This window comes from Symphalangus syndactylus, chromosome 12 (assembly GCF_028878055.3).
Source record: "Symphalangus syndactylus isolate Jambi chromosome 12, NHGRI_mSymSyn1-v2.1_pri, whole genome shotgun sequence".
Taxonomy (NCBI): Eukaryota; Metazoa; Chordata; class Mammalia; order Primates; family Hylobatidae; genus Symphalangus; species Symphalangus syndactylus.
In genome coordinates, this window is record NC_072441.2 from 50,735,020 (window position 1) to 50,750,356 (window position 15,337).

Genomic DNA, 15,337 nt, shown 5'->3' on the forward strand with positions numbered 1-15,337 from the left:
TTGGTAAAGCTGTCCAACATCCATATCATCTTGAAGCTAAAAATAAATTTAATTATGGTTTGTTCTGTTTTACTTTTTTTTTTCGGTAAATTAAATCCCCCTTTTATTATTCCAAACAGCAGACATTTCAATTTTTTCCCCTGAAATCTTAGATGAGGACAAATTGGCATAAAGCTCAATATAATTATAATTTCTGTTGACTCTTTACATTATCAAAATGACTCCTTTGACTCCTATAATTACTAGAAAATTATATCTTCAAACTAATATTCCCTTTATTCAAGTGAGCAGATGGGCTTAACGGGAGATATAACAAATACATGTTTTTCTCAGGAAGAGTATCAGGGGCATAGCTCAAAATTGCAGAGAGGTACTTTCTTTACTCCATAAAATGAGGATTGGGAACAAAGCTAACTGGTTTGCTATAAATGTCCACTGATTTTGTAGAGATCATAGAAGGAAAGGTAGGGCATGAATTCAAGGCTAGAATTTGAATTCAAGTTTTAACTTACATGGATATAGTAATGATTTCTTTTTAAATCCTCAATTTCCACCCAGAACAAGAACAATCCTCATTTTTTTTCATGGTTTAAAAGCAACATCAGAATTAATGTGGACAACTTGTGTTGAATATGAAAAGCACTTTTATACAAGTTTTAAGTATATAATTAAATAAGGTGCATTCTGATTAGTTATATTTGATGAAGTATGAGGAATTATACCTAATCACTCCCATGAATGTGACAAAAGAAGTAACTGCATTTGTGTTTGGCAATTAGATATCAATTTGATGTAGTAAGGAGAAATGGGGAATCATAATTTGTATAAGTATGATGGACAAAAGAAAGGAACTTATGGGAGAATGACAACACAATGAAAATGTAGTATAGTTTACATTTTATTTCAGGCATGCCATGGTGGATTGTGATAAGGCAGTTGTAGTGGCTACAGATTCAAAAAGCACACTGCTGCCCAAATTCCTAGAACAGGTGACCTGTTGGTACTCCACACTTAATGTCTCATCCTATATTTCAATGTCCATGCAGGCACTGACAATTGATCACACACCTCTGCTGGGCTAGGCTTTGCATCACAAACTTCCTCTATACAGGGCTCTCAGCAGGTACTACCAAATGATTAGAGTTGCCTTGTAAAATGAACCAACTTACCCCTGGGATGAGAGAAACCAAGTTGGGGAGGCTTATAGGACTTCACAAACTATTCTGGTTATAAGCAATGCAAAACTACCTCTTCCCATAACTTGGGGGGCTCTTATCAGCCCCTCCCCCAATGGTTCACGTTAAATTCAGATGTTAACTTTTGGCAACAGCAGTAGACACCTCCCTTCTGCCTATTTTAGGAAAAATGATGGACTACTCATGACAATTTACTGCCCAAACTTGAAGTTAATTAATTTATCTCCATTTTACCTGGAAAGTGAACACTTCTGAATTATTTAGAAGCTTTTTGGGATAGGAGGTGCTTCAAAAGACAAAGATGCTAGCTTTTGACCAGATCAAACAAAACTAAGCTAGTAAAATCATGGTGTCAATAGGTTAAGGTAACTTCTAAAAACAATTTGTAAGTGCCATCTGAAAAATCTGCACAAAGGAGAGAAGAAATCAACTCATAAAGTATTGCTCAAATGTTTCTATCTACCCCAATATTACCCATATATTTTGGAAATGGATATATCACATATTCAGTATTACCCCAAATTGCCTATCTATCTATGCATCTCCATGTTACAAATAGTTATAACAACAACCCCCATGTATTGATTGCTTACAACTACACGCTATACACTTTAGATAGAGGATTTCTCTCTTTTTTTTTTTTTATCACAGAAGACTTCTGTGTACATATATGATTTCTAATCTTTACAAAGTACTGCAAAATAGCTATCATCATCTCAGTTTGCCTTTACATAGATGGAGGATTGTGGGATCCATGTAGCTGTTCCAAGCTCACCCGGTAGTAAGGCATCATGCCTGGATTTAAACTCAGACCTGCTGGGTTCCAAGCACTCTCTCTTCTGTGGTAAGCTTTTGACTACAGCACATTGACTTATTTGTGGGATCATCACACACTGATGAGATGATCAGAAGCTCAGAACAAGATAGGGCTATCAAATTTTATCCAACATTTTTTGCTTCTAAGGAGGAATAATCACCATTTATAAAACAGGTGTCTGTCTTATTTTTACAGGATACTTGACACTCCAGCATTCTACTTCAGATATCACTCAAACCATCTGACGATATTGAGATGTAGATTAAGCCTTCATAACATTTATGCAGTACATTCTGATCTGATAATTTTGAACATTTGAACTTTCAGGGACTGGTGTTTTGTTTTTTATTTTCTTTCCTCATGCCCTACGAAATGAACTAAAACAATAAAAAATATTTAGCCTCATGTGATCTGACTACAATCATAGAAAGTGACCTCAATAATATATTTTATATCAATCATTACCCAAGTAATGGATAGAAATGTAAATATCATCTGGAACTTTTCTAACAATATAATGTAACTGTCTGGCAGTCCCAGGGAGAATAACTGTGGGGACAAAGCTGCAATGGGAGAAAACAACATGGACAAGAAATAGAGGGCCATACAATGAACTTGAAGAAAAATGGCTTTCATCCCCTTCCCTTCTCCTCTTTTCTGGGTTAGCTCCAAGAATGGTCATTACAGTATAAAAAAGTCCCCCAAAAATGTTATCATAGATGGACAGGAGTAAGCTGCAAGAGCCTACCAGCAGGTCCTTATTATAGATTTTCCATTTTAAGATTCTATATACTCATCGATAAAATTAAATTTTCTAATTATTACAGTTTACATTTTGAAAATACTATATACATTTATTCTGGGCACAAGTTCTTCATGAGATACAAGTATAGGAATATTTTCTCCCAATCTGTGACTTGAGTTTTCATTTTCTTAATTGTATCTTTTGATGAGTATAAGTTAATTGTGAGGAAGCATAATTCATCTATTTTTTCTTGTATGGTTAGTGTTTTTTTGGTATCCTGTCCAAGACATTTTTCCTTTCCCCAAGGTTATAAAGATACTTAATGTTTTCTTTTAAAAATGTACAGTTTGAAGGCAAGGAGTATACGCCTTCTGTTCAATTTTGCTGTGAATCTAAAACTCTCAAAAGAAAATCTTACAGTCTTACCTTACTGTTTACTTTTTTATATGATATATTTAAAATTACTTTTTTGTCCTGTGTGAGGTAGACATGAGGTTCATTTTTTAATATCAGTATCCAATAATTCCAGTACGAATTGTTGAAAGGACTTTCTTTTCTCCATTGGATTGCTTTTGCACCTCTGTCAAAAATCAATTGAGTGTGTATGTGTGGGTCTATTTCTGGACTTTCTATCCATTCCATTGATCTATTTGTCTACCCTGACACCCAAACACACTTGCTTGATTACTGTAGATTTATAGAAAATCTTGAAGGCAGATAGTACAAATTCTCCCACTTCCCACTTTGTTCTCCTTTTTCAAGACTGTTTTGGCTATTCTAGTTTGTCTGAATTCCAGTGTAAATTTTAGCATAGCTTGTCAACTTCTAAAAAACACACGTTGGGATTTTGATTGGGATTATGGTGTATATACAGATCAATCCAGGGAGAAATAACATCTTAATATATCTTAACCATTGTTTTAAGTCTTCTTTAATTTTTCTTCAGCAGTTCTTAACTTTTATTTTAGATGCAAGGGTACATATGCAGGTTTGTAATAAAGGTAAAGTTGTGTCATGGGGGTTCATTATACAGGTTATTTTGTCACTTAGGTATTAAGCCTAGTACCCAGTAGTTATTTTTTTCCTGATCCTCTCCCTCCTCGCACCTTCCATCCTTAAGTAGGCCCCAGTGTTTGTTGTTCCCCATTTTGTGGCCATGTATTCTCATTATTTAGCTGCCACTTATGAGTGAGAAAATGGAGTGTTTAGTTTTCTGTTCCTGCATTAGTTTGCTAAAGATAATGGCCTCCAGCTCCTTCCATGTTCCCATAAAAGACACAGTCTCGTTCCTTTTTATGGCTGCATAGTATTCCATAGTGTATATGTACCACATTTTCTTTATCCAATCTGTCACTGATGGCCATTTAGGTTGATTTAATGTCTTTGCTATTGTGAATAGTGCTGCAATAAACATATGTGTTCTATGGTAGAATGATTTATCTTCCTTTGGGTATATATTCAGCAATGGGATTGCTGGGTAGAATAGCAGTTCTTTTTTTTGCTCTTTGAGGAATCAGCACACTATTTTCCACAACGGTTGAACTAATTTGCACTTCCATTGACAGTGTATAAGCATTCTGTTTTCTCTGCAATCTCACCAGCATCTATTATTTTTTGAGTTTTTATTAATAGCCATTCTGATTGGAGAGAGATGGTATTTCAGTGTGCTTTTATTTGCATTTCTCTAATGATGAGTGACACTGAGCTTTTTTCATATGCTCGTTGGCTGCATGTATCCACAGGGCTGTGAAAGCAATTCTTCTTTCAGTGCAGATACTACATATATTTTAATTTGTTCCTAAGTATTTTATAGTTTTCATATGCCATTGTAAATGACATTTTAAAATTTTAATTTCCAGTTCATTGTTCCAATTGTTCATGTAGAAACAGAACCATTTTTGTATATTGTTTTTGTATTATGAAACTTTGTTAAATTCACTTATTATTTTAATAGTGTACTTACAGGTTCTTTTAGGATTTTCTATGCACACAATCTTATCATCTGCAAATAAAGACAGTGTAAGCCCATTTTTTTCCAATCGAAACATCATTTATTTATTTTTATGACCTTATTGCACTGGTTAGGACTTCCAGTACAATATTGAATAGAAGTAGAAAGAATGGACACTCTTGCCCAGCTCTTGATCTTAAGAGAAAATAATTTATCCTTTCAACATTAAGTATGATACTAGCTATAGAATTTTTGTAGACGTTTCCTTCTATTAATGAATTGCTGAAGGCCATTATTATGATTGGATGTTGGATTTTGTCAAATGCTTTTGCTGATCTAAGGACTTATAACCAGAATGATTAAGAACTTCTAAAAATCAATTAAAAAATTTAAAAATGGGCAAAATATTTGAATAGACACTTCACAGAGGAAGATATATGGATGGCCAATAAGAACATAAAGAAGTGTTAACATCATCTTATTAGGGAGAAGAAAATTAAAATCACAATGAGATACCAATACTTACATACTAGAATAGCTGAAACTAAAAAGACTGAGAATATCAAAAGGTGGCTGGAACACAGAAGAATCAAACACCCACCCACAGCTGGTAGGACTGTGAAATAGTGAAGCCACTTTGGAAATCTGTTTGGAAGTTTCTTGTAAAACTTATGCATCCACCTTATGACTGAGAAATTATACTCCTATGTACTAGCCAAGAGAAATGAAAACATGTTCACAAAAAGAGTTATGCAAGTATGTTTATAGCAAAAATATTTATAACACCAAAAAAGTGAAAACAGCCTAAATATAATTTAGAGTAAATAAATTGTGGTATTTTAATAAAATATAGTATTATTTACCAACAAAAATCAACTAATACCTACAATAATATGAAAAATCTCTGCAATATTGTAGTGAGTGAAAGTTGCAATATACACAAAAATACATATTCTGTAGAATTCCATTTATGTGAATGCTAAAAAACATGAACAAACTAATCTACGGTGACAGGTGCTAGATGGTGTTTGCTTCTGGTGGTGGTAAAGGAAGAGGTAATGGCTGGAAAAGTGCACAAGGCATCTTCTAAGGTGTTGGCAATGTTGCATGCTTTGGCAGAGGTGAGGATTTCACGGATATATGTGTTTGTCACAACTTGTCAAATGGTTCATTTAAGACCTCTGTATTTTTCCTCTATGTAATTTATGTTTCAATAAGGAAAAATAAGTGGCATAGAAGATACCAAACTTTTAAAGTTGTAAATAGGAAATTATAGTATCCTCTTGTGAAACTGTCATTATTGCATTTGGTAAGGGTCTTGCTGTTGACATTTATACATTTCTTTGGACAATGCTTTATTCTCTGTGTTGAATAACTTGCCAGAAAAGAAATAGATAATTAGACATCTACATATAATATTGCCACAACCATATAGCAATAGTTTTATGAAATTGTGTTATTTCAGTTTTATTTTTTTATTAGTATAAATTTAAGGGGTACAAGTGCAGTTTTGTTACATGGATATATTGCATAGTGAAGTTTGAGCTTTTAGTGTAACCATCACATGAGTAATGTACATTGTACCCATTAAGCAATTCCTCATCCCATATCCTGCTTCTACCCAATTCCTCATCCTACACCCTGCTTTTACCCTCCCACCGTTTTGAGACTCCAATGACTATTATTCCATACTCTATGTGCATGTGTACACATTAATTAACTTCCACTCACAAGTGGGAACATGCAGTATTTGACCTTTTTTCTGAGTTGTTTCACTTAAAATAATGGCCTCCAGAGGGCGCAGTGGTTCATGCTTGTAAACCCAGAACTTTGGGAGGCTGAGGTGAGTGGATCACTTGAGGTCAGGAGTTCGAGACCAGCCTGGCCAACATGGAGGAACGCTGTCTCTACTAAAAATACAAAAATTAGCTGGGCGTGGTGGCAGATGCCTGTAATCCCAGCTACTGGGGAGGCTGAGGCATGAGAATCGCTTGAACCTGAGAGGCAGGGTTGCGATGAGCTGAGAATGTGCCACTGCACTCCAGCCTGGGTGACAGAGCAAGACTGTGTCTCAAATAAATAAATAAAAATAAATTTAAAAAATAAAAAAAGAAGAAAATGGCTTCCAGATCCATCCATGTTGCTGTAAAATACATGATTTCATTCTTTTTTTATGGCTGAATAGTAGTCTACATTTTCTTTATTAACTGTCAAAGTACATAAACATATGAATGTAAGTATCTTTTTGATGTAATGATGTCTTTTCCTTTGGATATAAACCCAGTAGTAGGATTGCTGAGGTGAATGGTAGTTTTATTTTCAGTTCTCTGAGAAATCTCTATACTCTTTTCCACAGAGTTTGAACTAATTTACATTCCCACCAAAAATGTATAAACATTTCCTTTTTTTCCTACATCCTCACCAACATCTGTTATTTTTTGACTTTTTAATAAGAGCCATTCTGACTGGTATAAGATAATATCTCATTGTGGTTTTAATTTACATTTCTCTGATGATTAGTGATGCTGAACAGTTTTTTATACGCTTGATGGGGTTTGTTGTCTTTTGAAAAATGTCTGTTCACATCCTTTGTGTACTTTTTTTTTTTATTATACTTTAGGTTTTAGGGTACATGTGCACAATGTGCAGGTTTGTTACATATGTATCCATGTGCCATGTTGATTTCCTGTACCCATTAACTCGTCATTTAGCATTAGGCATATCTCCTAATGCTGTCCCTCCCCCCTCCCCCCACCCCACAACAGTCCCCGGAGTGTGATGTTCCCCTTCCTGTGTCCATGAGTTCTCATTGTTCAATTCCCACCTATGAGTGAGAACATGCGGTGTTTGGTTTTTTGTCCTTGCGATAGTTTACTGAGAATGATGTTTTCCAGTTTCATCCATGTCCCTACAAAGGACACGAACTCATCATTTTTTATGGCTGCATAGTATTCCATGGTGTATATGTGCCACATTTTCTTAATCCAGTCTATCGTTGTTGGACATTTGGGTTGGTTCCAACTCTTTGCTATTGTGAATAGTGCCGCAATAAACATACGTGTGCATGTGTCTTTATAGCAGCATGATTTATAGTCCTTTGGGTATATACCCAGTAATGGGATGGCTGGGTCAAATGGTATTTCTAGTTCTAGATCCCTGAGGAATCGCCACACTGACTTCCACAATGGTTGAACTAGTTTACAGTCCCACCAACAGTGTAAAAGTGTTCCTATTTCTCCACATCCTCTCCAGCACCTGTTGTTTCCTGCTTTTTTAATGATGGCCATTCTAACTGGTGTGAGATGGCATCTCACTGTGGTTTTGATTTGCATTTCTCTGATGACCAGTGATGATGAGCATTTCTTCATGTGTTTTTTGGCTGCATAAATGTCTTCTTTTGAGAAGTGTCTGTTCATGTCCTTTTTGCGTACTTTTTAATAGGGGTTATTTGTTTGTTGTTGAGTTATTTGAGTTCTTTGTAAAATCTGGGTGACAGTCCCTGTTGGATACATAGTTTGAATATATTTTCTCCTATTCTGCAGGCCTTCTGTTATTTCGATTATTTCATTTGCTGTGCAGAGGCTTTTTACTTTAATTCCCATTTGTCTATTTTTGGTTTTGTTGCATTTGCTTTTGAGGTCTTTGTCATAATTATTTTTGCCTAGACTAATGTCCAGAAGAGTTTTCCTTAGATTTTTTTCTAGTATTTTTATAGTTTCAGATCTTACATTTAAGTCTTTGATGGATTTTGAGTGGATTTTTAAATATGGTTAGAGGTAGAAGTATAATTCAACTTTTATGCATATGGCAATCCAATCACCCCACCACTATTGAAAAAGGTGTCCTTGTCCTAGTGTATGCTTTCTGTCAACTTTGTCAAAGGTCAGTTGACTGTAGATATGTGGCTTTATTTCTGGGTTCCTTATTCTGTTCCATTGATCCATGTGTCTATTTTTGTACCAGTACCATGCTGTTTTTGTTACTACAGCCTAATTGTATAATTTGAGGTCAGGTAATGTGATGACTCCAGCTTTGTTCTCTTTGTCAAATTTGCTTTGGCTATTTGGACTCTTTTTGGTTCCATATGAATTTTAGAATTGTTTTATCAATAACTGAGAATGATGTATCTGGTCATATGGATACAATTTTGGTTTCTATTATCAAAACAAATCCTTGTTTTCAGAGTTGCTGTACAACCACCCTGACAGCATTTCTGATTTTATCCTAATGAAAGCCTTTTAATGAGCACAGATTATGTTCATTTATTAACATCACCAATAGGTATTTCATCATTTTTTAATACCTACTGAAAGTACAGTAATTTGGCAGTTTTATTGTTTTCTTCTAAAATGACTGCTGCTGTTCTTAAAAGGATCTAGCTGGAATTTTAATTATACATTGGCTTTCTTTTTTCCTCCTAAATAAGGACACAATAGATAATTCGTGCAATTTAATTCTATAAACATGTAGCATTGTACTAGGTGCTTGCAAACTCCAGTATGAATAAGATATTATCTTTCTTTCAAAATGCTTGTAATGACCTGCGGCAATGGACAAGAAGATATACAATTAAAAGAAAATGCAGTACTTTCAATACTAATTATAGGAACCATGGGGTGTAAGAGAACGAAAAGGAGTGATTTGACTTTCTTGGAGGCCAAAGAAGAGGGTCATAGACAGACTCACAAAAGAAGTGACATTTAAGGTAGATCCTAAAAATATATTAATGATTGATCAGTATGTTCAATTCAGCTACCATGCCATTACTCCTACATGGTAGACATTCATTAGGCACTGGCACACAGTCTGTGTTCCAGGCCGTCAAGAAGCTTATAATCTAGGCATATTTTGCCAAGTCAAGAAGGCATAAAGCTTGCTCACCTATCTATCTCACTCCTTCTATTCTGGCTTTTTCCATGTTATTTTTACCAAACTAGATTCACACATAAAAAGGAACTTTAAGTTCAAAGGTTATTTCTTTACACATTCTTTTCTTTTCTGATGTAATGGAAAAAGTAATGGCTTGGTAAGTCAAGTGACTACTAATTCTTAATGTTACCAATAAGCCTTTTTCTTTCAACATTCATTTAGTCATTAGTTCACTTCTTCAGTCAACATTTATTAAGGCATTACCATGTTCAGTGCATGTCTAGAGAACTGGGATGTAAAGATAGATAAGAAAAGTGAGGTTATTTTCTAGTAAAGGAAGCAGACTTACAAAAATACAACTGCGATGTGATACTGGTTACAGCTAAGGTTAAAAAAGAGAAGGAGACATTAATTATATTGCAAATGTCAGGGAATAGCTCAAAGAGAAAGTGATGCTTGAGAACTAGAAGGCCATTCCAGATGTCGGGAACAGCATGTGGAAATGCATGCAGATCCCAAGTGATCATTAGTTTTTGGCCTCTGCTGTTTTTCTTTCATGACTGGTATTTAGAAGTCCTGTTCTCATCCCAAGCACCAAAAAGTGAAGACATAATCTTTCATGCTTTTCCAGTTGCAAAACTTGCTGTTCAAATATTGGACTGTCCAATTTCTTTCATGTTTCTTAACCAAGAATGTCAACATAACTCTTATTTCCCATAATTAAAAGTGCCAAATAGTAATATTTTATTTTCTAAAATCACTAAAATATATACATTGCCTCCAACTCTACAGATGAATTTCTGGATAAAGTTATATTTGCAATTATATTTTCATTTTGGTAATCTTCACAAGCCCATAGTTAAAACCTTTGGAGCCAGATGTACGGATTTAGAAATATCTTTTGGATTTTAGAAATGTAAAATGGTACATACACCTAATTTTAATAAACACTCCCTCTCCAGCCCCAGCAAGGTGTGGGGTAGCAATCTGGAATCAAACACATTAATCTGACGTTCTCTGAGAGGAATAAAGATTATAGCAAGTCTCACATCAGTTCAGGCCAGGTTTTCTGCCCAATGAATTATGTAAAGCCATTTGGTTTCAGCATGTTTTGGATTTCAGAATTGTTAATGAGGGATTATGGAACTGTATTGTAATTATTTTCATTGTACAGTTTTATAAAAAGGTTTAGAGAGATTAAGTAACTTGCCCAAGTTGTCTAGCTAATAAGGAAGTGTCACATAAATCCAGCAGTCTTACTATTTGCTAATAACTGCTGTCCTACATTCAGTTTCTTCATTGGGTATTTCCAACCTCTGGCCATTTGGAACCTAGTGTGATGCTTCTCTGGCATTCCTCTCCTGCCTCTTTTATTTCACTTCTTTTTCAGCTCAAAATTATTTTTTGTTTACTTTCTCCATCAAGAGAAGCTTGTGTTCTGCTCATTGCTGATTTCTCAATTTCTCACTTTTGTACTGCTATTCTCTTTTTCGTTCCTTTTGGCAATGCAGATTTTTGGATCCCTCCATGAGAATTATGATGTTAAAATGCAGATTCTCAACACACCTCCGACCCACTGACTCAGGATCAATGCTGGTGGGGCCTGGGAACCTACATTTTTCACAAGCATGATGCATGGTTTTTAAGCACCAAGAGTTTGACATCAACAGCTCTGTGTTGTGCCAAAGCTGATGATTGTTCTTCTCCGGAATTTGCTCTTCTCGCAGGCACAGGTTTAAATGGCTTGCACCGTAAGTGTACTAACACCCAACTACCTGCCCTTCAACAGCCACCTGAAGAAACACTGCTTGGGCAGTTTGATCAATTAATAAGTAAGGTAAGCATAAGGAGAGTATATTAATATGCTAATTACTTGAAAGATAACATGACATACTTGGCCAAATCCTTGTTTCCATAGTCCAAGTCTCATTTTCTCTCCATTGTCAAACACTGCACTGTAATAGGTTTCTTCTAAATATCTATTCTGGTTTATTCTAGCCTGACCTATGAGTGAAAATCAGAATAGCAATTGTACTTTCCAAACAAAATTTTCCTGTGTAAAGAAGCCAGATACTTCTAGAGTGTCCTTCAACAAAGGGTCTACATTTTCTCTCATCTCCCCATAGTATGCGGACACTGTGAGGACCAGCATACTATTCTTTGGCTAATGATAGGACAATGTGAGTTATTTGCAAAGACACACACACACACATACACACACACACAGGTACATACACACACACACACACACAAAAGCAGCAGCAACATGAAGAAAGAACGATTAGTTTGCTGAGAATGATGCACATGTACCCTAGAACTTAAAGTATAATAAAAAAAAAAGAAAAATAAATAATTATAGGACAAAAAAAAGAAAGAACGATTAGGAAATCACCTGTATCCTAGATCCAGAGTACTTTGATTCACTACTGGGGATATTAATCTAAAGGGATAATCACCTATTGTTTTAGTCATGTCAGCCTGCACTGGAGAATCCAGAAGCACAAATCTATTACCAGACCATCTGCTTATTCCTCAAGTTAGTGATGAGAAATGAATCACTAATATAATCACATAGAAAAATCTTCCTTTTTTTTAAACGAATGATAATGCTGAAAATTACACTTATGATTTTGATGAAAGCTGAGCTTAACAAAATAAAGTCTGAATCTCGATTCAAACTATTACCAAATCAGTTTCCATTTATGTCATTGACACAAGTTGTCTTCATCATTACCCATCTTTTATTTGAATATGTAAGTTTTGAAATGAGCGTGAAAATCCTTTAAAGACAAAACATGACAGTACAATGCAGCTACTTCTATTTCAGCTCACATGGCAACCACCCAAATTTGAGACAATGATTTTATAGATGGTCATAAACTATCATGTCAGAGACAGTTTCCTTGAGATATTTACATTGAATGAATGTAAAGTCATTTGTGAATTTTTTTTACCTATAAACAACCTTGGATATTGATAGTCATTGATAAAGGCAAGAACACTCACTGTCTAAATACTGCAGAGTCAGTTTATGATAATATGATTAGTTACACTAATAATGCTGCTTAGGCACTATCTTGCTAATTACAATATTATAAATATTAATGTCACAGTCTTTCTCTTTGATTGCCACTCATGGAGTCATTCATCATGACATTTTCCTGGAACCCACATTGTAAGATTTTATTTCTTTCCTCCTTTTCTTTTTTCATTACTGGACTTGCAATCATACACACTACTCTTGAAGAAGGGTTTTTTTTTTTGGCTATCTGTTAGGAGAGGGACAGTGATATTTTCTACTAAAACTGGCCAAATATAAGTCAATTATATGATGTTTCTCTTATTCTTTCTGAGTCCCTAACCCAGTCATCCAAGGCAGAGAACCCAGGGCTTTTGTTTTCCATTCTTTTTCATGTGACCTGCTTCAAGTTAAGATTCATTTGAATTATTAAATGCTTCCTTAAAGAATCTTTTTATACTGCCTCTCTTTTTTTTAAAGTTAATTATTGATGTAGTGACAAGCTGAAAAGACTAAGAATTGTAATTTTTTCCTCCCCTCATTGAGGGCTCGAGAAATGTCTTCTGACAATGATTATCTGTTTAGAATAATACAAAGGAAATACAAAGGCAAAATGCTGAATGTTGTTTTAGCAGTGTTGCTAAAATCACTGTATTATAGAAAATGTAAATGTAGTGTATATTTCTTGGAAAATAGCAGTTAGTGAGAAAGTTGGGACATAACCTTTTGAGCCCCGGTTTAACCACACAGCAGAAGGAGTTGCAAAAGATACTGATTAGATTTTAATTTTAAAAGCTTCCTTATATTATTCAAGACTACAGTGATTTGATTGTCTTGAAAATAGAAAGGTAATGTTATAATTTCCAGAAAGCATAAAGAAATCTCCAGACTCCCACTGGAAAGAATGCCAGTCATCACCACAGTAAGCAAGAATTTGGAGGCACTTTACACTGCAAACGTCAGTCTTTTCCTTTTATATAACCTTGTGTTGTATTGGTTTTATAAAAAGGTAGCTCACAGACCCATCATATGGCTGTAATCAAGTCTCCTTCAGAAAGAGTCCACTGAAGAAATCACATCCACCAGCCCCTGTGTTTCCTTTGTTAGTGAGAATGTGAGATGGTAAATAAGATCTGGAATAGAAACTGACCAAGGCTGAGTTCTCAAGAATAACACAGGAGATTTAAGCACATACCTTGTCCATGAGTTCAGCTATACGTGGAACTGGTTTCCCTTTCTGGTGACTCACAGTAGCTGGACTCTGTCCATCCCAGTCCTGTAGTTCTTCAATGCTTTTCAGATAAAGCAGGGCTTTGAGGCCAGTGCAGTAGTCTTCGATCACAGTGAAATCCTGATTCTGAATGGCACTGCATACCTAGAAAAGACGGAGCAGTCAACCAAGTGTCAAACCAAGAGATAATTCTCCAAACAGATTCACTTTTCTTTGATTCAACGAATATTTATTTTATGTGCCAGGCACCGTTGGAGGCATGATGGATCAGTAGCCGTCTGGAGATGGGGGTGGTGGGGAGGAATGGACTGCAGAGAACACAAGGAAATTTCCAGGGACAATAAACATTTTCATAAACTTGCAATGGTAATGGTGTCACAGGTATATACATGTTCCAAAACTTATTAAGTTGTATACTTTAAATAGGTACAGTTTATTATATATCAGGCTTAAGGAGTCAAATTTGGCACAACATAATAAAGGACATTTAAATTCTCATTGTCCCTCTATTGGGAAGTGCTGCTGCAGGCAGTTCTCATGTCTGAAGGTGGTCAAACTGAGGTTGGAGTGCTGTTCATTCAGTTAACTCAACCATCACTTACCGCTGCCTCTGTCTCCCTCCTCATCTGCTATTGTTCTCCTTGTTGTCAACTATGATCCAGTCACTCAGGTCTTCCCACTCTTCCTCAAAAAAAAAATGCCATAGTCTTTCTTTGCCTTAGAATCTTTTCACAAGACCTTCTCACTGGCTAGAAGGCCTTTCTTTTCCACACATGGCTAACTACCAACCATTCCTCAGGCTCATGGTAAATGTCCCTTCTTCAAGGAGGCTTCCAGGAGCCCAGGATAGGTTATGGCCTTCTTTTAATCAGACATTTTTAACTTCTAATTATTGCATGATTATTTAGTTGACAACTCACTTCCCAATTAGACCAAAGTTTCAGAAGGGAAGAACTGCATTTATTTTGGTCACTATATTATCCCCAGTGACTAGGACAGTGTTTGTCGGTTAGTGTGCTCTCCACAAATATATGATGAATGAATAATGATAACATGGTTTGGCTGTGTCCCCACCCAAATTTCATCTTGAATTGTAGTTCCCATAATCCCCAAGTGCAGTAGGAGGGACCTGGTGGGGGTAACTGAATCATGGGGGTGGTTATCTCCATGCTGTTCTCGTGATGATGAGTGAGCTCTCACACAATCTGATGGTTTTATAAGGGGCTTTTCCCTTTTTCCTTGGCAATTCTCCTTCCTGCCACCATATGATGAAGGATATGCCTGCTTCCCCTTCCGCCATGATTGTAAGTTTCCTGAGGCCTCCCCAGAAATGTTGAACTGTGAGTCAATCAAACCACTTTCCTTTATAAATTACACAGTCTCAGGTATATCTTTTTTTTTTTTTTTTTTTTTTTTTTTTTTTTTTTTTGGAGTCTCACCCTGCAGCAGTGCGATCTCAGCTCACTGCGACCTCCAACTCCCGGGTTCAAGCAATTCTCCTGCCTCAGC

At 35.7% G+C, this 15,337-nt stretch overlaps 1 protein-coding gene across 3 annotated transcripts in view; it reads right to left on the bottom strand.

Moving 5' to 3' along the window:
• DPYD (dihydropyrimidine dehydrogenase) overlaps nt 1-15,337 on the bottom strand; it is an 858,879-nt gene that overhangs the window by 101,432 nt on the left and 742,110 nt on the right. For all 3 annotated transcript variants that reach the window (XM_063624340.1, XM_063624342.1, XM_063624341.1), the window contains one exon: nt 13,793-13,972. In XM_063624340.1, coding sequence (XP_063480410.1) covers nt 13,793-13,972 — 180 coding nt within the window. The remainder of the gene's footprint in view (nt 1-13,792; nt 13,973-15,337) is intronic.